Source organism: Schistocerca gregaria, unplaced genomic scaffold (assembly GCF_023897955.1).
Source record: "Schistocerca gregaria isolate iqSchGreg1 unplaced genomic scaffold, iqSchGreg1.2 ptg000673l, whole genome shotgun sequence".
NCBI classification, from domain to species: Eukaryota; Metazoa; Arthropoda; class Insecta; order Orthoptera; family Acrididae; genus Schistocerca; species Schistocerca gregaria.
In genome coordinates this window covers 124,539-145,186 of record NW_026062056.1, presented here as the reverse complement: position 1 = coordinate 145,186, position 20,648 = coordinate 124,539, and the positions used below count along the sequence as shown (strand labels likewise).

General features: G+C 43.1%; 5 protein-coding genes, 5 long non-coding RNA genes and 1 other non-coding gene across 14 annotated transcripts; 6 read left to right on the top strand and 5 right to left on the bottom strand.

Moving 5' to 3' along the window:
- Positions 1 to 416: 416 nt before the first annotated feature.
- Positions 417 to 2,092, bottom strand: LOC126318638 (4-hydroxybutyrate coenzyme A transferase-like). The gene is made up of 2 exons (XM_049993458.1): positions 1,878 to 2,092; positions 417 to 1,791 (listed from the first exon to the last, which is right to left on the bottom strand). Exons 1-2 carry the CDS (start codon positions 2,089 to 2,091, stop codon positions 494 to 496), a joined length of 1,512 nt encoding a protein of 503 aa, XP_049849415.1. The 5' UTR covers position 2,092; the 3' UTR covers positions 417 to 493.
- Positions 2,022 to 4,649, bottom strand: LOC126318636 (uncharacterized). The gene is made up of 3 exons (XM_049993456.1): positions 4,437 to 4,649; positions 4,165 to 4,337; positions 2,022 to 4,031 (listed from the first exon to the last, which is right to left on the bottom strand). The coding sequence occupies exons 1-3, from the start codon at positions 4,604 to 4,606 to the stop codon at positions 2,101 to 2,103; spliced, it is 2,274 nt and encodes a 757-aa protein (XP_049849413.1). The 5' UTR covers positions 4,607 to 4,649; the 3' UTR covers positions 2,022 to 2,100.
- A 12-nt stretch (positions 4,650 to 4,661) lies between these two features.
- On the bottom strand, positions 4,662 to 6,405 carry LOC126318634 (uncharacterized). Of its 3 annotated transcripts, none has more exons than XR_007557413.1 (5): positions 6,137 to 6,405; positions 5,893 to 6,075; positions 5,530 to 5,817; positions 5,318 to 5,465; positions 4,662 to 5,226 (listed from the first exon to the last, which is right to left on the bottom strand). It is a non-coding gene; the product is annotated as an uncharacterized LOC126318634 (long non-coding RNA). The 3 variants fall into 3 exon arrangements; XR_007557414.1 differs by having other exon boundaries at positions 5,318 to 5,411; XR_007557415.1 differs by having other exon boundaries at positions 5,318 to 5,408.
- A 2,867-nt stretch (positions 6,406 to 9,272) lies between these two features.
- LOC126318603 (uncharacterized) lies at positions 9,273 to 10,935 on the top strand. Its single transcript, XR_007557407.1, has 4 exons — positions 9,273 to 10,013; positions 10,076 to 10,168; positions 10,295 to 10,499; positions 10,590 to 10,935. It is a non-coding gene; the product is annotated as an uncharacterized LOC126318603 (long non-coding RNA).
- A 377-nt stretch (positions 10,936 to 11,312) lies between these two features.
- On the top strand, positions 11,313 to 12,611 carry LOC126318604 (uncharacterized). Its single transcript, XR_007557408.1, has 4 exons — positions 11,313 to 12,038; positions 12,108 to 12,198; positions 12,273 to 12,362; positions 12,418 to 12,611. It is a non-coding gene; the product is annotated as an uncharacterized LOC126318604 (long non-coding RNA).
- Positions 12,612 to 13,057: 446 nt separating this feature from the next.
- On the bottom strand, positions 13,058 to 13,638 carry LOC126318602 (uncharacterized). Its single transcript, XR_007557406.1, has 3 exons — positions 13,380 to 13,638; positions 13,192 to 13,297; positions 13,058 to 13,128 (listed from the first exon to the last, which is right to left on the bottom strand). It is a non-coding gene; the product is annotated as an uncharacterized LOC126318602 (long non-coding RNA).
- An 88-nt stretch (positions 13,639 to 13,726) lies between these two features.
- Positions 13,727 to 13,800, top strand: Trnat-agu (transfer RNA threonine (anticodon AGU)). Its single transcript has one exon. It is a non-coding gene; the product is annotated as a tRNA-Thr (tRNA).
- Positions 13,801 to 13,841: 41 nt separating this feature from the next.
- On the top strand, positions 13,842 to 14,378 carry LOC126318659 (uncharacterized). Its single transcript, XR_007557421.1, has 2 exons — positions 13,842 to 14,188; positions 14,250 to 14,378. It is a non-coding gene; the product is annotated as an uncharacterized LOC126318659 (long non-coding RNA).
- Positions 14,379 to 14,417: 39 nt separating this feature from the next.
- LOC126318615 (uncharacterized) lies at positions 14,418 to 15,203 on the top strand. Its single transcript, XM_049993427.1, has 3 exons — positions 14,418 to 14,661; positions 14,728 to 14,932; positions 14,997 to 15,203. The coding sequence occupies exons 1-3, from the start codon at positions 14,440 to 14,442 to the stop codon at positions 15,014 to 15,016; spliced, it is 447 nt and encodes a 148-aa protein (XP_049849384.1). The 5' UTR covers positions 14,418 to 14,439; the 3' UTR covers positions 15,017 to 15,203.
- A 2,032-nt stretch (positions 15,204 to 17,235) lies between these two features.
- On the top strand, positions 17,236 to 18,192 carry LOC126318593 (anaphase-promoting complex subunit 8-like). The gene has a single exon (XM_049993408.1). The coding sequence runs from the start codon at positions 17,236 to 17,238 to the stop codon at positions 18,190 to 18,192; it is 957 nt and encodes a 318-aa protein (XP_049849365.1).
- A 1,001-nt stretch (positions 18,193 to 19,193) lies between these two features.
- LOC126318620 (NAD(P)H-hydrate epimerase-like) lies at positions 19,194 to 20,635 on the bottom strand. 2 transcript variants are annotated; one of them, XM_049993438.1, is made up of 4 exons: positions 20,540 to 20,635; positions 20,372 to 20,462; positions 20,203 to 20,283; positions 19,194 to 20,139 (listed from the first exon to the last, which is right to left on the bottom strand). In XM_049993438.1, exons 1-4 carry the CDS (start codon positions 20,555 to 20,557, stop codon positions 19,631 to 19,633), a joined length of 699 nt encoding a protein of 232 aa, XP_049849395.1. In that variant the 5' UTR covers positions 20,558 to 20,635; the 3' UTR covers positions 19,194 to 19,630. The 2 variants fall into 2 exon arrangements, with proteins under 2 accessions (XP_049849395.1, XP_049849396.1); XM_049993439.1 differs by having other exon boundaries at positions 20,372 to 20,587.
- Positions 20,636 to 20,648: the final 13 nt, after the last annotated feature.

The window sequence follows — 20,648 nt, the reverse complement described above, 5'->3', positions numbered from 1 at the left end:
AGACTCTTTGTCCAAATCCGTCATAGATACAGAGCCTCATTTGAAGGAACCATCCGGCAAGTGGGAAAGCAATCCCGCTCCTGCAATGGTCTCAACCTTCGAAGATTACTTGGATCCTTCACCCAAGGAAACAAGACAGCCTATAGCCTACAAAGAGCTCAAGTCGATGAGCCACGTGACGTGGCTGCTTTTCTTTCTTAGCTTTCTGTGTGGTATGTTCCTGGGCCTTAATTTGTGATGGCTCGAGCATGCCTTAAAAAGAAGCTCTTAGAACTGGCCGCGTCCCTTCTCAACACGATCGGACGTGCGAGAAAAAAAACAAGATCGCCTGAGCGGACTAATCTCGCAAAGATTAAAAGGTAAACTGCGCTCCGAAAAGGCGGCACCATGCATACGAAAGAAAAACAAAACTGGTCTCTGTCGCTACCACCCCATAAACTGTGAAAATAAACTATATCTCTTGAAAACAACGAAGGTGTTTTTTTTTGAGAGCTCACCACATGTCGAACCAGTCATTGTACGCGGCTTTTTCGAGAGCCTCACGGTGATCAGGATGTGCTATCGAGATCAGTTTTTTCGCGCGTTGCTGCAAGTTAGCACCAAACAGGTTCGCGATGCCATACTCGGTGACGACGTAGTGTACATGGGCGCGACTAGTAACGACTCCGGCACCTTGCTTGATGAAGGAAACGATACGTGATTCGCCTTTAGAAGTGACGCTCGGAAGAGCGATGATAGGTTTGCCACCCTCGGACAACCCTGCACCTCTTATGAAATCGACTTGGCCACCCACACCGGAATAGATTCTGCTTCCGATAGAATCTGCGACGACTTGTCCAGTTATGTCAACCTCGATGGCCGAATTGATAGCAGTTACTTTTGGATTCAGTCGAATAACAGAAGGATCATTGATGTATTCGATTCTCAGGAATCTTACAGATGGGTTATCATCTATAAATTCATAAATGCGTTTGGTGCCCATCACGAACCCAACAGATGTAATATGTTGTTGAATTTTTTTTTTAGAATTATCAATAACGCCATTATGAACCAAATCAATGACGCCATCCGCGATCATTTCACTGTGAACACCCAGGTGCTTGTGATTTTTTAGAGAACTCAAGACAGCATTTGGAATTGTCCCAATGCCCATTTGGAGAGTCGCTCCGTCCTCCACAAGAGAAGCCACCAATTTCCCAATCTTCCCCTCGATTTCGCTGAAGGATCCTTCTTCCAAGGTCGGGATAGGATCATTGCACTCCACCACCGCATCTAGACAAGAAACATGAATCAACCCGTCTCCATGGGTCCTTGGCACGTTTGGATTGATCTGAGCAATCAAGTGAGTTGCCGACTCTGCTGCCGCAACTGTAACGTCAACGCTTGGACCCATTGAGCAGAAACCATGCTTGTCAGGCGGACTCAACTGCAGCATGGCCACATCTATAGGACATATGCCCTGCTTGAATAATTTTGGTACCTCCGACAAAAAAATTGGAACGTAGCCAGCTCGACCCTCACTCAACGCTGGACGAATATTTTTTGCACAAAAAAAATTGTTCGAACGAAAACTTCCCCTGTATTTTGCCTCTGCATATAAGGCAGGCTGTTCCGTATGAATATGACAAACCTCAACATCTCGAAGCTCTTTATGACGACCCACCATTGCTTCAATCAGCAGCCGAGGGGCCGCCGCCACGCTGTGAATGAACACTCGATTTCCAGACTCCACCACCTTCACCGCTTGTTCTGGACTCACATAAGACGGCCTGTTGCTCCCAGGATGCGTCACTAGATGTACAGTGGTGCACGTTATTCTCTCGGCCATTTCAAAAAATTTCGGCCCCATATAAAAAGCTATAAGCGCGGATACGTACAACGGTGCATCGTCCGCGTTTTGACGTGAACATCAGACGAACTGCATAGCGTCCTAGACGTAGAGAATTGTCTAATACCAGTTCTGCTCAAACCACAAATTGTCGAAAACACCATTTTAGTACAACCAAAATAAAAAAAAACTGTTTTAAGTTTCGTTGTAAGCTTGCAATGCCTAGCCCAAAAAACAACAAAAATTTTATAAAAAGCCCGCATAAACACATTCTAATCCACAGCGCTGTTCGCGCCGTAATCCCATAATCCCTGCGCGAATTTTTCGGGCAGAGAAAGGTTCTTCTCTTCTTGTTTGGCAATTTCTGCTACCATAATTAGCTTTTTGACCGGTATTTCCAAACGAGCAATCTGATCTCGAATTGATTCAATGTCTCTCTCAGAATAATCGCAGAATCTCAAAACCTTGCTCACTTCCTCGGCACCCGTTACGTTGGGTATCGCCGTTCTCGCATCGAACAGCTGTAAAACGTCCAAATCCTCCAGAATTTCCTTCTTGCTCGTTGTCCCTATCACGAAGAGCTTCCTCCCAGCGGGAGGGAGCTTCTTCAGCGAGACAATCAACGTCTGGAGAATAATGTTACTGAACCTGGGACCAATTCGCACGTACTCAATCAGCCGCTCGATCTCGTCCACAATGACAAAAGAAAGTGGAGATCGATACGCGTCCTCAAATATTCGGCTTATGTGGGCAACCTTCTGCGGTTCTGTATAACCCAGCATGTCCTCTGACGTAACCATCTTCGCGTAAGGAAACTGAGAAGAAAGCGCAATGTGAGAAGCCAACGCCGTCTTCCCAGACCCAATTGTACCCTCGAGCAAGACGGACACAAGCGGTGTTCGACTGGAATTCTTTACCTGCTCAAAAAATGCCTTGCACTGCTCTAAAGCCCTCGAAATCACCGGCCCGTATTCAATAATGCCATTTCCAATATTTTTAGATAACTCCCTCTCATCCACGCCAAATAACGGCCTCATCTCCATCAATGCATTCTCAAAATCCGTCTGCACTAAACGAACGGATTCCGGATCCACCGGAGTAGTGGGATTCTGCATGTCGACCTTCCTGTTGATCGCGTAAGACGCTGCATTCTTGACCAACCCAGCCAAGTCCGCTCCAGAATAGTTCTTGGTCCTTCTCGATATTTCTTCTAAGTCCACACTTTTATCTAAATATCCAGAATTCTTCATTTTCGACGTGTGTATGTTCAAAATGTGCAGCCGTCCTTGTTCGTCAGGCAGACCGATCTCCACGTGCACCTCCATTCTCCCAGGACGCAGCAGGGCCTCGTCGATCATGTCCTTTCTATTCGTCATTCCGATGATTAAAATGTTGTCGATCTGCTTATACCCGTCCATCTTCGACAAAAGCTGGTTGACGATCGAATCTCCCACTCCCGTCCCACCTTGACTTCGGCTTCCCCTTGTCTTACAGATCGCATCCAACTCGTCCATCACAATAATGTGCAGCGCGCTGTTCACGCCATACTGCGCCCAGTCCTCCTCAGCCTCTCGAAACAGCTCCCTGATGTTCTCCTCACTTTGACCAACGTACTTGTTCAAAATTTCAGGACCGTTCACCACCTTCGGCTCCTTTCCATTCAACATCTTTCCAATGCATCGAGCCATCAACGTCTTTCCTGTTCCCGGAGGACCATATAACAATATCCCCTTTATCGGCGGTACGCCCAACTTACTCAACACATCCGGGGGAAACACTCTCGGCGCAAATGCGCGACGAAATATCTCACCGAACTCCTTAGATAACCCTCCAATTCCAAGCTTCTCAAAATCGAAGTCAGGCTTGAACAGTTCCGCAACTTGATCGCTAGCCGCCCCTCCTATTATTCGAATCCCCGACCTAGCCGCACTTGCAACCGTAACCACCGTCCCCTTATTCAGTACTCCACTCTTCAAATCCGTACACTCCACCTCATCTTTCTTTCGCCCTTTCTTAGAATGATTACCCTTCTCCGCCGTCAAAATGCTCTTCAAGTCCAATACAGTCAAATCTGTCACCGTAAATATCATGCTGTCACCCTTAAAGTCAGACAAGACCGTCTGACCTATCGTCAAATATTGGTCAACGCAAACCTCCTTGAACGTCGCCTCCAACTCCGACGCGTCCAGACATATCTCAATATCTGTTTTAAAAAGAAGTGTCACCATCTCGTCCAAAATCCGCCGTAAGAGCACGTTTCGACACTCACCCAACACCACTCCCCAAAAAGGAACAGCGATCTCTCTCACCTTGCACAACCCGGCGCCCCGACATACCTCTCTTCGACTTCGACAAAAAACTCACTTCCAGACGCAAACTACTCAAAAATATACATTTCGAAGTCGTATAATATGGAACAACTTCAATTGCCTGATTCAATGAAACGTTCAACTGTCTTCTCTGTATCGCTCCTAACCCCACCGTCCCCCTAACAATGGATTTGTCCGTACTTCAACCACAGTTATTAAGAAAAAACACAACGTATCTCGCCATTACACCTCCCTAGCACAGCATCACCGAAGAAGCCCCTGGAATGACACATACGTACTCCCACGTGTATATAAATTTTCCTACTTTTACCAAGTTTTTCTGACCGCTGGATGCATATTTCTCGGGCACCGCAAGACACTCTGCATCTTCTGGTGAAAAATATATCTTATTTGTCTTAGCCAGACTCGTGGATGGCGCGCTAGCTGCTTTGAAGGATACGCCCGACATCAAATGTCCCCAAAAATTCAATGTGCACGCAAAGCCACAAAAAATATTTAACAAATTTCATAAATGCATTTCTATTTATTTAGTAATTTTTTGAACCTGCCTCGCTTCCACCCACCACTTTCAGTTCCCACAAACTAAACGTCCCATCGTCTGAATCCGTCTGTCTCCAAAAAATCTCACATACAGTCTTCAGTTAAAAACGCAATTACATAACCAACCTACAAAGTCAATATCTACAGATAGAGCATTTTGCTACGATTTCGCACAATTCAATTCGCAATAACCTAAAATCAATGGTTCTGATCAACTGGATAACAAGAAGTAGTATCTTGAATGCAAGAACTGACAAATAGAGACGAGACTCTTAGAAATAAAAAGTGCATCTCAACCTTATGTTGGCAAAAATCGTCGCAACGTCACCTAACGCATCCAGTCCCTTTTGTTGATGCCAAAAAGTTTTCTACAATGCATCCATAATCACTCTAGGTGCTACTCTTATAGTTCTGATAGACAATCTCTGCTCGTTGTTTCAAGGCAAGATCTTACCGTTCCTTTCAGAATCCTCGCTAAATAGCATTCTAGCCCCGTCTTTTAAAACACTCCAGAATGAATTCACCGCTCTAAAAAAAAATTTAAAATATTACAGTTCGGTCAGTATAAATGCTTATTAAATAACACCGTCTGCAGTCTATTATTCTAACTGGCACGTACCGTTTTTTGAATCTGATGTAATTTCAAGACAGGCTTTCTCACAAGTACCTCAAGCAGACTCAAATAACAACTAGAACACAAAAAGTAGAAACTGCTTAAGTGCAGGACATGTATTGAACGCGTTAATCTATAATTCCAAAAACAAAATCTGTATCTCTCGCGTGTAAGCTCTGTAGCTACAATAAAAAAAACATAATTTGATGGAAACGTACAAAGAATGCCGAAGGACAATTAATCAGAACGCCATAGAAAAAAGCTACAGAAAGCTGTAAAAGCATCAGCTTATTACTACAATGGCATTATTACTATCCGTTTTTCATTCAATTATTTTGCCACGTTCTTTTTATCTCAGAATTATTAAAAAACTCTATCTCTTTCACTATTTTGTCCATCTTTTGCTCTATCATGTCTTTCTTTTCATTTATACCTTTGTTCAAAAAACTAATTCTCGATTGCTGCTTTTTCAATTGTTCTCTTAATTCAAGCTCTTCTTTCTTGTGCTGAATTCACCCAGGATTATTAATATTGAAATTAGATGGTATTTTTCGCTGTCACTTACTACGGGCAAACTGTACCTTTTTTAGCAGCAAAATTATTCTCTCTCTCTCTAGCTTTTCTTCTGCATGAAAATCGGAAAAGGAAACACCTTCTTCTATTCCCAAAAGTTCAGACTTGCCTTCCCAACTACGCAATATGTAATCTAAGCGGTTGAGTTGTTGAACCAAATCTTCCTCTTCTAACGCATTTTCTAGCTCAGCCTACATTCAAGCATTGTAAGGAATTTCAGATGTAATGGATAAAATCTTTTTTTTTACATACCTCGAGGCGAGCTTTGCATTTGTTGTAAAACTCCACCATAATTTTTTTTCTTTCTTCGTCGTCAACAATGATTTTCTTAAACAGTTTTTCCATGAGCTCTGTATTCAGTAAGGGGGCCAGAGAGGACGAAATCGTTAAGTCGAAGGCAGTTGCCAAATTCTCTATGCGCTTACCGTCTACATAAAAATTGGTATCGCAGGCATTGTGAGGCAGTTGTTCAGAATCGCAATCCGGTACAGATTCAAGCATCTAGTACTACAACTACAATTGATAAAAACCACTTTTACATTTTAGGGGAAAAAAAGTATTCTTGTGTCTGCAAAATTTTCTGACCCATTCTAGGCGGCGCAGTTACTATCGTCGAGCCCATTTAAAGATTTCATCTGCGATCTAAGTATCCAATTTATTTATTTACTAATTATATCCGCCAACCACCTCCTTACATGGATCTCTCACCGCTATCCAGCTTTCAGTTAGGGCGTAACAGTCAGATCAAACAATAGTAATTACATTAAAGTGATGACAACCCTAGATCTGAAAGGTTCAGAAAAAACTCGCGCTTTAATACTTGGCGATAAGTGAAAATGGCCACATTTTTTAGCAAAAAAAAAGAGCTCCGGTAAAGGGAATTTTACATAGTCTAATATGGTGCTTTCATTTTTGAACGGTTGCATATTTGCAAAATGGTTTTCTGTTTTATAAAAAAGATGAGTGTTCGAAAAGGCCAAGGCCAAATATAACTAAAGATGTATAAAGTTATCAAACTTCACAAATCAAAGAACTGCCTTCCCCATGCAAGATGCAACATGCCAATCAAAACAACAATTAATTAAATAAACGACCGATACCACTTCTGGCTTCCCACATCCCATGTATTGTAATATTTGAATAAATAACTGTGTGTCTCGTATGAGCAGCCTTTTTTTTTTGCGTTGGTCCATTCTTTACTCTGATTTCCTCTGTTTACTTGTTTGGTATGTAAATGGCGTGTTAAGTAAGATTTCCCGTATCTTTTTTTAGTGAGGGATAATACAATCTATGATTGAACGGCGTGGATAGACATATTCTTCTTTCATTCTGCTTCAGAAAACATTTACAAAAGGTGCGGAGCTCGTTTATCCTTGGTGTTTCGTGTTCCGCAACTGGCGCTATGATTAATAGCGACGCCGAGTTCACCTCGATAGAGACCCTCTCACATATATGCGTTTCAAACGTTTTGGAATGCTAAAACGCGTACAAAATTTTTATTTGTTTCCTTGTACTTCTAATGTACTAAAGGTATTTCAAAAAGAGTTCATTCGAATATTCAAGTTTGAAGCACCATCTTTTCGAGGCTGGCTTTATCACTGTCTAGTTGGATGTACTGGCCTTTTTGCGTTAACAAATCTGGTCTCTCTTCATTGTCCTAATGAAGCACTTCAGCCGAACTATTGTTTCAGTATATGACCAATTTGATGAATATAATATTCAGGCATCGCCCCTTTGTCTATGTATGTAAAAGTCGACACGCGAGAGAAATACCTCTTTTTCTCCCACCTTTTTGACACATACTCCTTGAAATACCTCCCTTCACATTTTAGCCTGGAAAGATCAAGCTTCAATCGATGTACCCCGCTCTATCTTGAATTGCATTGTGGCATCTGTCCTGGAACTATGTCGCATTTCCTTTGATTTGTTTCCTCTAGACGCTCAAGTGTCGCTATTTTATTCCTCCAGCTCCGGCAAAACCTCAAGGCTGACGACATGGAAAAGGGAAGATCAGAACTTGGAAACGTGCGTTTTTGCTATGAAGAAGATTCGTTCAGATCCTAGTAATCCCATTTGCTCTCTTCGCGAGTTTTTAGACGAAATTGTTCGAGCGTTTGGCGAGCCGTTTCTCTCAGGCGAGAGCACAAAAAAAAACAACTGTCGACTTGTGTTGATAACACCAAATCCCTTGGCTGATTTGAATTTAGATTTAACGTACAAGGACACTGAAGGGGAGGTGTGCATCAGATCCTTATTGCAGGCCTCGATCGAACAATTTAACTCTCAATGTGAAAAAGAGCATATCAAAATTGACCAACTCGAAGTTGTTGTCATTTATCTCATGAACGAATTGTGCCATGATCAAAAGCAATCGGATGATGTCAGCAGTGAGCATGCCGGCCGTAATAATAGCCAGACCCATTCTAGCACTTTCAAGAGGAGTAAATCATCCAGAGCAAAAAATCATACGCGCTCTCCTGATATCACAATTGAAAATCCTCATAACAACGCGAAAGCGACTGTCAACAAAAAGAACAAAAAATCCTCTTCTGAGTCACAAGACAAAGTCAAATTCTTTGATTCACCCTATCACTCGCCCACCGGAGAACCATTGCCATGTTGCCAAACGGTCTATTTTTCCCCGGAACTTCTGATCGATTTGGCGTTGACACGTCCTAGTTTTTTATTGGACACCGTTCACAATCTTTGCTTTCATTGGCTCAATTTAAGACGTATCTGCATATGGTCCTTGCCCATGAAAATACAGCCTGGGGCTCAATATCCTGTCGCTCCACACGCTGTGAGCCTTCTGAGTACGATGCCTTTACGTTTCGATCAACGCTTGCCGCACATGTTTGATCAAACCGCTTTTCATGGAAGATATCTCGGTTCTCCATCTGACAACGACATCAAGACAGTACAACTTCGGTGGCGGCCATTTGACCGCCATTGTTCCGTCGATACGCTGCCTTGCATCGGTATGAATCGAGTCACGCTTGAGGAGTCAAGCTCTCGAGCGGCCAGATCTCTGCTCGCTCACGTAGCTGACGGACGTCCAGTGATGCTCATTCTACCTGAGAAATGCCCCTTGGAAGACGAGTTGCCAACTCCATATCCCTCACCTTCCCATATGCTTATGGTTCATGGTAAAAGTGTATGGCTTCATTTTCTAAGAGAAAAAGACCACGTCAGTATACTCGAACTGCCGCAAGAAGTGTACGGACCGGAAAGTATGATTCGTGACTATAGAGAAGCCGGCATACGCGACTTGATCGAAGCCAACACCTTCAAGTTTTCAACTAGTCTTCCTTCTTTGGAGGAACCATGCAGCGAACTCTGCCCAGAAAACCCTATATTGAATGTATCTATGTGCTTACAATCTAAGGCATTACCGTCTACGGATGCTAAATCCGAAGCGCCGACAACAACAGACTCGGACGGACAAAAAACATACTTGACCACTGCTTCACTTGAAATAGCGACGCGAATTTTTCCACTTTTGGAAGATGAGCTCTTGATATTCTCATCTCAGTCGTACGAATCAATGCGCCTCATCATTGCGCCTATCCGAAACTGTCTCTCCAAGAGCGTTGTCGATTCAAAGAGTCTGCACCTTGTTAACGAAAGCTTGAGAAAGCTTTCCCAAAGCACTAAAGACAACGACGTTAAAGTTTTTCCCAACACTCGCCAGAGCGTCACCAAAAGGAGGGAATTGTATTCACAAATGTGGACTGAATTACAAATGCTGGCTTCGAAGTATTCCAACATATCTCCATTGCACTCTCACGTGGCAGAAAATATCTATTTTAGTGTTCCATCGGAATATCTGTCAAAACTTCATGGAAATAATAGTCAAGTCCCGCCAGACTCAAACAAAAGCGATACTCAAAACTCTCCTCTACAAAGCCATTCCATGTCTAGTGGTACCGACTGCGTTGCCAATGCCTCTAAAAACAGCCTATCAGACCTCGAATCTAAAAAAGCACAAACGGAACAACCTGCCACTCATAGCGCAGTCAAATCCGACCCCGGTTGCCGATTTGATCTATCTTGGTCCGGGCTAGCCATGGCGAATCCAAATGTCCCAATTCTACCTGACGACGTCGACCCCAATTCTCTGTATGCTACTGTACGTTCATGATTAATCCGCCTTTTAAACCAGTACAACTCGAAAAATTGACCTTTTGAAAGTATTGGAATTCCGCTATCGAATAGAGGCTTCTCAGTTTACCTGAATTGCTGGTAAGCGAAAACAAAGTCTCTAAAAATATAGTCAATACAGAGGTATGTTCTCCTCCTCAAAACTCTTTGTGTAAAACTTATCATTTACACATGAAACTAAACTCATCTTTGTAAACCAGCATCTTCACTGACTCAAAAATGCACCTGCATTCAATATTTTCGCTATAGACATCTGATTCTGCACTCTCAAGTCCCTCAACCAGAAGATATGGCACATATCGCATAACACACGTCTCTCCAATGACGACATTCTGTAATTTTCAATAGTATCCTCGGACACTTTGGTCTATTGAATAGGAGGAGAAAAACCGATCTCTGTCTTTCAGAAAGGTCTTGAGATCTCGTTTACGACGATAGCATACCCTGTACATTCGTGCGTAATTTTAATATATTTTTGCAAATTAAATTTAGTCCTGCACATTTTTTACAGATAATTAATTTGAACTGTTCATTCACTGGGAAGAATTCTCATGTTCGAAGCCGAAGTCAAAAAATTAGGCTTGAGCTCTCTGGAATTGGCAAGAATTGTCTGTTTTGAAACTCCCCAAACCTTAAAAATCAAGCAATTGTCCGTTTCGATTACGAATTCCAGGGTTCTCGGATATGGTATGTACTCAGCATATCATTTAAAAGCTGGCACATCAGCGTTTCTAAGGGAGTGTACCGTTTTTCAAATTTTGTACCGAACAAGTCCTCAAAAAATCAATCAAGACCTCTCCATTTGTAAATTCCAACTGTTCCGGGATATTCTGCATACTGATTATTAGAGACGAAGAAGATACATGTGCTGTATATTGCTGGGATGAAGATATAATCAATAAAGCTCTAGAGATTCAGGTACAGCAGAAAGCGTCTGAAGCATTGCATTACTTCCAAGCTTTGATTTCTGAGTTGTTTTTTTCTAATTTAGGTTGGTCAGTTTATAAGCATTGAATTTCCAGATATCAGGGTAAGGATCAGCAGTCACAGCTCTTTTTGCGACGATTGTGGATAAAATTCTCATTTTTTTTTCGTTACAGTTAAGGAAAGAAAGGTCGTTTCCTACGACAGCGCCAGTTAGCTTACATCTAGGAGAAAGGAATAAGAAAGGGCGTGAAGGATCGACTCGTTTCGCGAAGCCATCCATAAATTTAGAAAAAAAATGCGTTGACATTTCTTTATCTCTGTCTAGTGGGAAGCAAACGGCACTTATATCAGACATTCGAACGGCACGTGTTCCCATTGGGTCTTTATGCAATATATTAGGATATGTTTTGAAAGTCAGCTATCCATACCAGTTTTCTTGCTCAGAAGAAAAAACTACACTGTACCAATCTCTTAGATGCGTTGATATGTCTTGTCGCGAAGAGTCGGATGCAATCACAATTTCAGCATGGGGAGATAACTGTGCGATGTTGGATCTGGTGAACGTTGGCGATGTAGTGCTATTTGAAAATGTAAAAGTATCTCAATGGAAACAAAATTATCAAGTAATAGCTACATGGTGCAGTCTTGTTTATGTCAATCCTGCTGTTCCTGAATTATCTAATTTAAAAAGTTGGTCACCAGTCAAGGTGACACGCAATGTAGAGATACCTGTAAAAAAGATGAAACTAACTACTGACTTTCATAAACCCGTTGAAAATGAAGCCTTCAGGAGTATTTGCTCAAAACCGATGACGATAAGAAGAAATCCCGCGTCCTGTTTGCTATTATCTAAGAACTTGGACGCCTCGCCTAAATTTACCCTGAAAGATAAATATGCGTCTCTCATTGATGCACATTGGATGAAAATAGGAGAATGCGCATGCGTAATTGCAATGATTAGTGAATTTGATGCTCATTCTCGAACAGTTTTGATATGTTCACATTGTGAACGTGTCTTGGAAAAATGTTTCTGCTCATTCAAATTTCAAAATTCAACATGGAAATTGTTCGTAAAATATGCCTATCATCTCCTTGCCTTTAGAGTATTCTCTAACTGAAAAGCTTTTTTCGCTAGCGAATTCAAAATATCTATCATAGATCATAGCTATTTTATTGAACAGGTCGAACTGAATGATTCTGATGTCACTAAACTGTTGGGAATATCCGTATGAAAAAGAAATGTTTTTAACTTTATGAAATATGCAGTATACGCTAACTCGGTACCTGCTCACCCACTAAGGCCTCCTTGTTTGTAAAAATGCAAAAAGACGAATCTGACGCATTATTGCGTCGCCAACTTTGGAATAGGTGCAGAATCAAAATACTAAAGGTATGCAGTCTTTTGGGAGATACTCGGTGTCTCAGCCTAGCTAACGTGCTCATAGACTTCTGAATTTTCCTACCGTGCGGTTGGTTTGGAGGTTATGGACTTCAAACTGAAGCTAGAAGAGTAATGATATCGAGAATTTTTATTGTGGAATGTCTAAATGACCCGTAATAACAGCTTTGGTATCTGCTGCTTTGGTGTCTACACGCAGTTCATACACTCGATAAAGTGCCCAAGTTTCCATATTTCTATTACAATAGGCGTTTTTGTTCAATATTTTTGCAATTTTATTTGAGCAGTTTCTCGAGAATTGTACCAACAGTTTTTCAAAAAAATAAATTTTGTTATTTTATGGCTTATCAAATGGTATGAAAGGGTTTGTGATTCTGTTGTTTTTCATAGCATCTTGTGCTGTCCCCGTTGTTGTGTGATACGCCTGATTCATCGCTTTTTCTGTCTTGGGCATCAGTAACTGTTCAAAGACTTCTCGTTGATGATAGACTCCTCGTCTGTCCATGGCCATGAAGTCTTCCATCTGAGTTGTTTCATTTTTATAAAAGATACGCAGGTGTTTTCCTTGTTTTGCAGAGGTGACCAACGAATTCAGAGGGATGAGCTTTTCTCTCATCTGAAGTTTAGAATTAAGGTACGAAACCTTTAGCTTATCTTCGCTGGAAAGCAAAACTGCTTTGAATGCGGTGCGCTTGAGAACATATGAATAGAGGAATGGCATAGATATTGACATGCCTAGTAATCCGGATGCAATAGACTGAGAGGGTTGACGTCAATTTTCTTTGAGAAAATATTCGGTAATGGCAATATATAATCGTACCAGACGCAATGCCCATGAATGCTTGCTTTGATTATCTGGATGCAGCATTTGTTGTATGTATACACCGGTTGCCAAGCATTGTCCATAGATACTCACGCTGATCAATCTTTGTGAATGCGTAGATGTCGCGGAATTAGTATGGCTTAGAGGTGTTTCTGCGTCACTTTAAAAGCAGGGCTCATGCGTACCGAAAAAGGTTGACAGAGGTATTAGGACTTGAAAAAAGTAAAAGCGGACTTTCCGAAATTTGATTGGTTGAATAGAGTTTCACATGTGAGCTATTAGCTACGAAGTTGATAGGGAATATTTTGAAGGGTAACCTGAAAGGCATCATCGCTATAAATGTGATTAGCACAGGGTTCGATTTTGATCTTCTGTTAAGATATTTAATTTGTGCTGAACATATTTGAAAAAAAAGATATTCGAGATTTAAGTTTGAATTTGTGATATACACACAAGAACAGCTATTTGAATATGCAAATATATTGGGATAATGTATATGATCTGATATTCAACATATATTAATATACAAATCGCCTACATAGCATAGTTGGTTATTGCGCCTGCCTAGTAAGCAGGAGGTCGTGAGTTCGAATCTCACTATAGGCTTCTCTTTTTTTTTATTTTGAACCTATAATTTTTTCAGTTATTCAAGATGTTTTCTTTATTCACTGCCTGGTTTCCTGCCAATAATAAATATAGGCGTCTTTCAAGCTGCAGTATGCGCTATTCGATCACTGCTGGAGCACTTGCAGCGAGCGCATCTATTTGGAGTAAAATTGCTATGGATGAGCTGTTTTTGCAAAGTTTGATACAATCCTGTAACCTTGATTGGCTCTTATACCCAGAGTATCTTCATCTGGTTTTACGAATATTTTCAATTGGTCTAGCAATTCTATGTAACGTTTTGATGGTGAATGCTTCAGCTAAATCGAGTGATATGGGTACCAGTGCTGAAACTGCAGCGGTTACGTCTGGAGTTAATTTTTTTTTGACGGTACGTGACGATTATTAGCAGGTTTTGCACGTATGAATATTGACTGATATTTGCCTCAAAGGCCGTTTTAGGTAAACTGTTGTTTCACGAAAAGTTATCTTTGTCATGGTACATTGGATTGGCGTTCATTTTTTTAGGTGTTTTGATTATTGGTGAAAATAAAGAAGACCGAAAAAAAACCAATTAAGAATCGTTTTTGTTTTTTATAGTGCTTCCCAAATCATTTTATTTCTTGTTTTCGTTATAACAAAATGGGTCGTGGTCGTAGCTCTGGTTCTTCGAGGCCTATATTTATGCGTTCAGGCGCAAGTCATACAAGTAAGCCAGCGCCCGTTCCTGTAAAGCGCGCACCAGCGCCAGCTGCGTCAAAGCCAGCTGCGCAGCAACAACACCCACACAATGGCGCTCAGTCCGCTACCCCTGCTGCTGCAACTACAGGTGGCTCTGGTTTGTTTGGCACGCTGATGGCTTCTGTAAGTAGTAGATGATGAGAAAAAAAAAGTGTGTGTGTATATATATGTGCATTAACTTTTTTTAAGGCTGCTGGTTCTGTTGCAGGTAACTATATTGGGAACAGGCTTTTTAGTCAAGGCGAATCGATTCCTCCTCAGACGCAACAGGCTATTGATTCGGAATATGGAGTGTGCTCTCAGCCATTCAAGTCGTTCCTCGCGTGCGCCGAAGCCAACGCCAACGACATTGGCGCATGCCAATGGATTTACTCACAATTTTCCGATTGTCACCGTACGTTTTTTTTCTGACACAAATTGTGAACTTTGAGAGTTGTACCTGACCTTTTTTTCGATAGACGCTGCTCAGCAAGCCTAATTGGAATTTGTGATGGAAGCATGGTCGGGTCACTCGTTTCTGTTTTCGATTTTACTGGATGCGCGCCGGTGATTGGTATTGTGGAGGAGGTGGTCCCATCTTGACCTCGATAAAAAGAACAAAATCGAAGTGTTTCGAAGTTCTGCTTTTTAAGCTTCATTATTTATTAAATGCAGTGGTAATGGTAGATTGTTTTGTTTGTAAAAGGCGACTTCTTCGTCATAGTCTTTCTTGACGGCTTCCGGAAAAAGTTTGTCTACTAAGCTTTGTATGAGTGCGTCTGGGCGAATGGCAATGTAAGGGTTCGGCAGTAAGCTTTTACCACATCGAGGGCAGTCTTCGTTTTCCGTGAAGTATTTGTAGATGCAGCTCTTGCAGACTGCGGGAGAAAAGAGTGAGGGGAGGTGTTATATTGCACAAGAGGAGTCAGTGTGTATACCATACGCACATGTGTGTAGGCATTCTTTGACTGTTTGGGCTTCTCTTAGATAGCCGAAACATATGGCGCACACTAGGGTTTCATTGAGGAGTTTTGGTTGAAAAGAGACGATTTGTTCAGACATAGGTGCAGAGAGAATCTCAGGTCATTTAAGGGAAGTTGTGAATATAAATGCGTTGGTCGGTGGAATTTTCAGCTTTTGCTTTTGCACAAAATCTTGTTTTGATTATCTTACGAGAGGGAAGAATGCACAATTAGGCACCCTTAAGAGTGCTTGATACGGAGTGGGCAGGAATGGCTTTCTCGGGGTTTTTTTTACGAGCAGCGCTTTCTTGTGCGAGTCCTGATAGTCTCAGTTTGACCTGTACGCGGGTTGGGAGGCCCTGGGTACCTGTACTATGTTCAGATACCGCGTCGTTTCAATAGAACTTCCACGAATCATCAATACGGAAACATGAGGTTTCCCATCAACGAACGGCTACATTTTGTGTGTTATCCGTCCCCGCTTTTTGCCCTGTTTAGTGGCCTCTTACAATTGTGTGTAGAAGTGTCTTGGCTCTACTTTTTGACTAGATGCGCAACGCGCGGGGTTCGGGTGCGCGTATCGCAATGGTTTGCTTGACTCAGTTATCAGAATTGATTGAGCTTCTCTATGGCGGCTCTCATCGGGCTTTTTTTTGTCCAGAATATAATTGTACCGCGTGCAGATTTTAACATTAAAATGCTGAGTCTTTTCGAAGGCGTATTGGAGGCTTCTTCGAAGCCGTTCATGGGCGCCGCCATCGATCAGGTCAAGGTAGAACTTGCATATGCGGCGACTCAGCTGTCTTCAAGGGGTATCTTACATGGCTGCAAATGGTATATACAGTTCTGCGTGGGCCCCTTTCGCTCCGTGCAATTTTTAACATCACACAATCAGGGTTGCGGAATTCCTAGACAACGTGAGCGAGAATTGTTTCGCCGAGACGTCAGAGACGGTGGATTTGAATCCCATTTTGCTGAGTGAACGTCAGGACACGCCAAAATACATTCTCGCCAAGGCGTGCTTCGATTTGAAGGAATATTGTCGCACTGCGCACATATTGCGCGACTGCAACGATCCCAAATCGGTTTTTTTGCGGTGCTACGCTCTGTTGTTGGTACGCGAAAATTTTTCTAAAAAAATTAATTCCGTCAAAATTTGACTTTTTTTGATCGAATCTGCGTCCGCAGGCGGGAGAGAAAAGAAAACAAGAACGACAAGAGACAAGCGGTACGCGCCAAAGACTTTGGACCGCGCTTCTTAAAATGCGCTTTTTCTAAACGTCTTGAACAAGGTCAATCTCCTGTACTTAACGAAGAGCTCAAAGGAATCCGGGAAACGTTGGACTCATTCTATAAAAAAAAAGAGTTGGATGGTTTTGGCTGCTATTTGTACGCGGTTGTGTTGGGTCACATGACAGATTTTGTCTCGGGAAATCCTGCTTCGCGCTCTGCTCGCGACGGACCGTGGTCGCCCGAGGGCGTCCAAGTGTCCGTCAAGAACTTGCAAAGACAGCTATACATCACATCAATATGCCTTTATCCTTGGAATTGGAGCGCTTGGTTGAACCTGACGACGACAATTGACCATGTCAGGGCTCTGCCTCTTGTTGAGTCCTGCTTACCGAATCACTACTTCAAGCCGTTCTGGCTAGCGCATGCCTATCTGGAACTCCAGCAAAATCAGGAAGCCCTTTCAATCTATAAGGCGCTTGACGCCGCGTATCCAAATAGCGGTTATATCAAGTGTCAAATGGCCATGGCGCATCACAACATGCTCAATCTCGACCCCGCACAGGCGTTGTTCGAACAGCTCCTGCAACACGACCCGTACCGCCTGGCTGGTATAGATACGTACAGCAACATTTTATACATCAAGGAAGACCGCCCGAAGCTCAGCCACTTGGCCTACACGGCGAGTGTCATAGACAAATACACGCCGGAAGCTTGTTGCGTAATTGGCAATTACTACAGTTTGCACAGCGAACACGAAAAGGCGGCACTGTACTTCGAACGTGCCCTCAAGCTCAACCCGCGCTATTTGGCGGCGTGGACGCTAATAGGACACGAGTACATCGAAATGAAGAACATCGCAGGCGCTATCACCGCTTACAGGAAGGCGGTCGACATCAACCGGCACGATTATCGCGCCTGGTACTCTTTGGGTCAAACCTACGAACTCCTTCGAATGCCACTCTATGCGCTCTACTATTTCGAACGTGCGTGCGAATTGAGACCCCACGACGCCAGAATGTGGTGCGCCATGGCCGGATGCTACGAATCAATCAATCATCTGAACAATGCAATTTTGTGTTACAAACGCGCCGAGGCTAACGAAGATAAGCAAGGAATTGTCTACAACAAACTCGGAAAGCTCTTCGAAAAGCTCGGAAAGCGCGAAGAAGCCGCCCATTACTACAAGAAGAACCTCGATCAAAGGGAACGAGAATCCCTGGAAACGCAGGATGTCATCGATGCGCTCCTCTTCCTCGCTCACTACTCAAAACACACAGGTGACACACAAAACACGGTTGCATATTGTTCCAGACTTCTAGACTTCGCAGGTAGAGAAAAAGAAGAAGCAAAGGCAATCCTCCGCGAAATACATTCGTCTCAAACCCTCAAAACCGCAAGATATGCAGAGGGCCCACCAAACCAACCCGCTGCCGGTAGCGACCTCGATGAAGAAGACGCCATGGAAATGGAAGAAGAATGACACATTTTTTCAAATTTACATTCGCACTTTTTTGTGCTATATTTTCTCCAGGCTCCGAGTATGTCTCCGATCGAAAAAATCGTAAATCGCAAACGATATCGCTGTCCTGGGAGACAGATAAGCCACCCGGGCCGCGGCGCCCCGAAAGAAAAAAAACGCATCCTGTCTAAAAAGTGTCCTCAGCATCGTCAGCCAAGCTCGTCGCCGACCACCACCTCCTTCAGCCATGCCAAGCTGCAAATTCACCTTCAAAACATCAACGCCGTTCGTCAAAAATGCTGCCAAGGCCGCACAACCGCCACTTGCCAACAACAGCGCGAAAAAACGATCCGAAAACGACCCCTTGACTCGCCGATAAGCAGACAAGTAAATCGCACCATAAGGCGCCCACAACCATATCCCCGCCCAATATCCTCTCCAAAGACTGCGTATACCCCCTCTCTGAATCATACGCCTCGCTAAATTCAGCGCCCCACACCTATCTGATATCGCGTGGTAAGCCTGTAGCCGCTCCTTGAGAACATCCACCGGCGTGAAAAATACGCCCGATAAAAGCTGAGCCATTACTCCAACCAAACACCCATCTATCATCGATTGGTCACACCTCTTGGCAACCCCGTCGCCGCCTTGCATCAACTCAACACGTGCCCTGGCGTGCAACAACGCCCTCTCGCTCAGTTCATATGCTGAAAAATACACACAAGTCAACGGAACACACGTCAACAACACCACTCTGTAACCCTGCCAAAAACCCCTGATCCCTTCTGACCTCATTCCACTACTTATCACATCGGAAAGCCCCGCGTATCGGTACTTCCCGTTGCCTCCGATTTGAAACATCCTTGTCTTGATCGTGTCCTAAAAAGCTCACGCTGTAAGATGACGGTTTTGCTCAAAAAAAAAAACCTTGACACGCACAATCGGATGACAAAGCGTGTTGGACACCAACCCAGCTGCGCCCGCTTGGAGGAAAAACCAAAAATTAGGGTGCCCTTCAAAAATCTTGCTAAACTTCTCCGCATACGACGTCATAATAGAAATGCCAATTTATCTACAACACTCGCGTCAACGCTACGAATCACAAAGACATGTCCGTTTCAATGTTTCGAAAACCCAACTGCCAACCCCTTTGTGGGGGAACAATAACTTCTGCTTCGCAGACTTTTTTGCTTCTTGGCTCTGAAGCTCTCTAATCGGCAACACACAAAAAAAAATGTACTGCAGTGCGCGAACGTCATCAAGCGCGCCCGATTTCTGCCACATATGGCTACGACGCTCATGAACATAGGCGCAAGTCGTGTCAGCAATAGATGCTAAAAGCAACTCTGTAACAGAAGCGTGCGAAAGTGTTCGTAGCGCGTAATTTTGCAGGAAGTGGTTTATTTGCACCAAGTGTCTTAGTGTTTTCTTTTCACAGATATCACGCAGATACAACAAATCAGCCAGAAATGAGGATGACCTGCTCACATCCCTCGTACTTCGGTAAATCGAGCTGATATTTTTTCTGAAGTGCTTCCGGTACAAATCTTCCTCCCAGCCAGTGGATACCTTTGAAGTTCTTGGAGCATAGCTTCGGGGCTGAAAGCGATATAAGGGACTTTGGTTCCAGCCCATTTCCATTTACGTTTCCATGGTCGACATCCCAGCCGCTTGGAATATCTATAGATATAATTGGGCGCGAGCACTTATTCAATTCTGTGATGATCTCGTTGAATGGTGGGCGAATATCTCCAGAAAAGGAAAACCCGAAGATGGCGTCGCAAATTAAATCGTACTGTTGGGCCAATTCGTCCGCGCTTGGCAACTTGTCTATGACTTTTATCTCAAGTTTTCGACACTGTGTCAACAGATAATCAAATTTTTTGGACTTCGTCGGATGAAAAACTACTGGGTCGTATCCAAAGTGACGCACATGTCGAGCAGCGACCAAGCCGTCTCCGCCATTGTCTGAATTAAAATGGAATTTGAGATTGGCTCACAATTTCTTGGCGCAGCAAACACAAAACGTACTTCCAGGACCAATAACGAACAAAATCCTCGGAAAGTTTTTCGCGGGGTAGCTGTGATTGATCGCGCAGGCGCAACTCAGTCCTGTGATACACGTAGTTGAGAGCATTGCAATGTCTATGTCAGTGAAGGTTGGCTTGGCGTGCGCTTCAAAAAATTTTTGCGGCCTTACCTGCCAACTCCATCAGCTGTTCTAGTTTGAACCCCCATTCCTCGCTCATCAGTTCTTGATCTAAAGCCTTCATCTTTTCCCCAGAAAGATACTAAGAAAAATAGGTTAGAAGGGGGTGCACGACGCGAGGTTTGGCGCTCTCATTGAGGTCGCTGGTATGAACGATACGGTTACAGAAGACGCCATTTTTTAATGTTTAAAGAAGTGCTACAACAAAATATGAAAAAAACACAATTTGGCTGTATTTTATGAAAATAACTGAAAAGATATTAATATG

Coding starts and splice junctions, on each gene's coding strand:
- LOC126318615 (XM_049993427.1), top strand. CDS start 14,440: ATGGGTCGTGGTCGTAGCTCTGGTTCTTCGAGGCCTATATTTATGCGT. Junction 14,662..14,727: donor TTGGCACGCTGATGGCTTCT/GTAAGTAGTAGA, acceptor ACTTTTTTTAAG/GCTGCTGGTTCTGTTGCAGG. Junction 14,933..14,996: donor ACAATTTTCCGATTGTCACC/GTACGTTTTTTT, acceptor TTTTTTCGATAG/ACGCTGCTCAGCAAGCCTAA.
- LOC126318636 (XM_049993456.1), bottom strand. CDS start 4,606: ATGTCGGGCGTATCCTTCAAAGCAGCTAGCGCGCCATCCACGAGTCTG. Junction 4,338..4,436: donor AAATTTATATACACGTGGGA/GTACGTATGTGT, acceptor CTGTGGTTGAAG/TACGGACAAATCCATTGTTA. Junction 4,032..4,164: donor TTTGTCGAAGTCGAAGAGAG/GTATGTCGGGGC, acceptor TTTTTAAAACAG/ATATTGAGATATGTCTGGAC.
- LOC126318638 (XM_049993458.1), bottom strand. CDS start 2,091: ATGCGGGCTTTTTATAAAATTTTTGTTGTTTTTTGGGCTAGGCATTGC. Junction 1,792..1,877: donor AACGCGGACGATGCACCGTT/GTACGTATCCGC, acceptor CTGTACATCTAG/TGACGCATCCTGGGAGCAAC.
- LOC126318620 (XM_049993438.1), bottom strand. Junction 20,284..20,371: donor ACAGCTGATGGAGTTGGCAG/GTAAGGCCGCAA, acceptor CGTGTATCACAG/GACTGAGTTGCGCCTGCGCG. Junction 20,140..20,202: donor GTTCGTTATTGGTCCTGGAA/GTACGTTTTGTG, acceptor ATTTTAATTCAG/ACAATGGCGGAGACGGCTTG.
- LOC126318593 (XM_049993408.1), top strand. CDS start 17,236: ATGGCGCATCACAACATGCTCAATCTCGACCCCGCACAGGCGTTGTTC.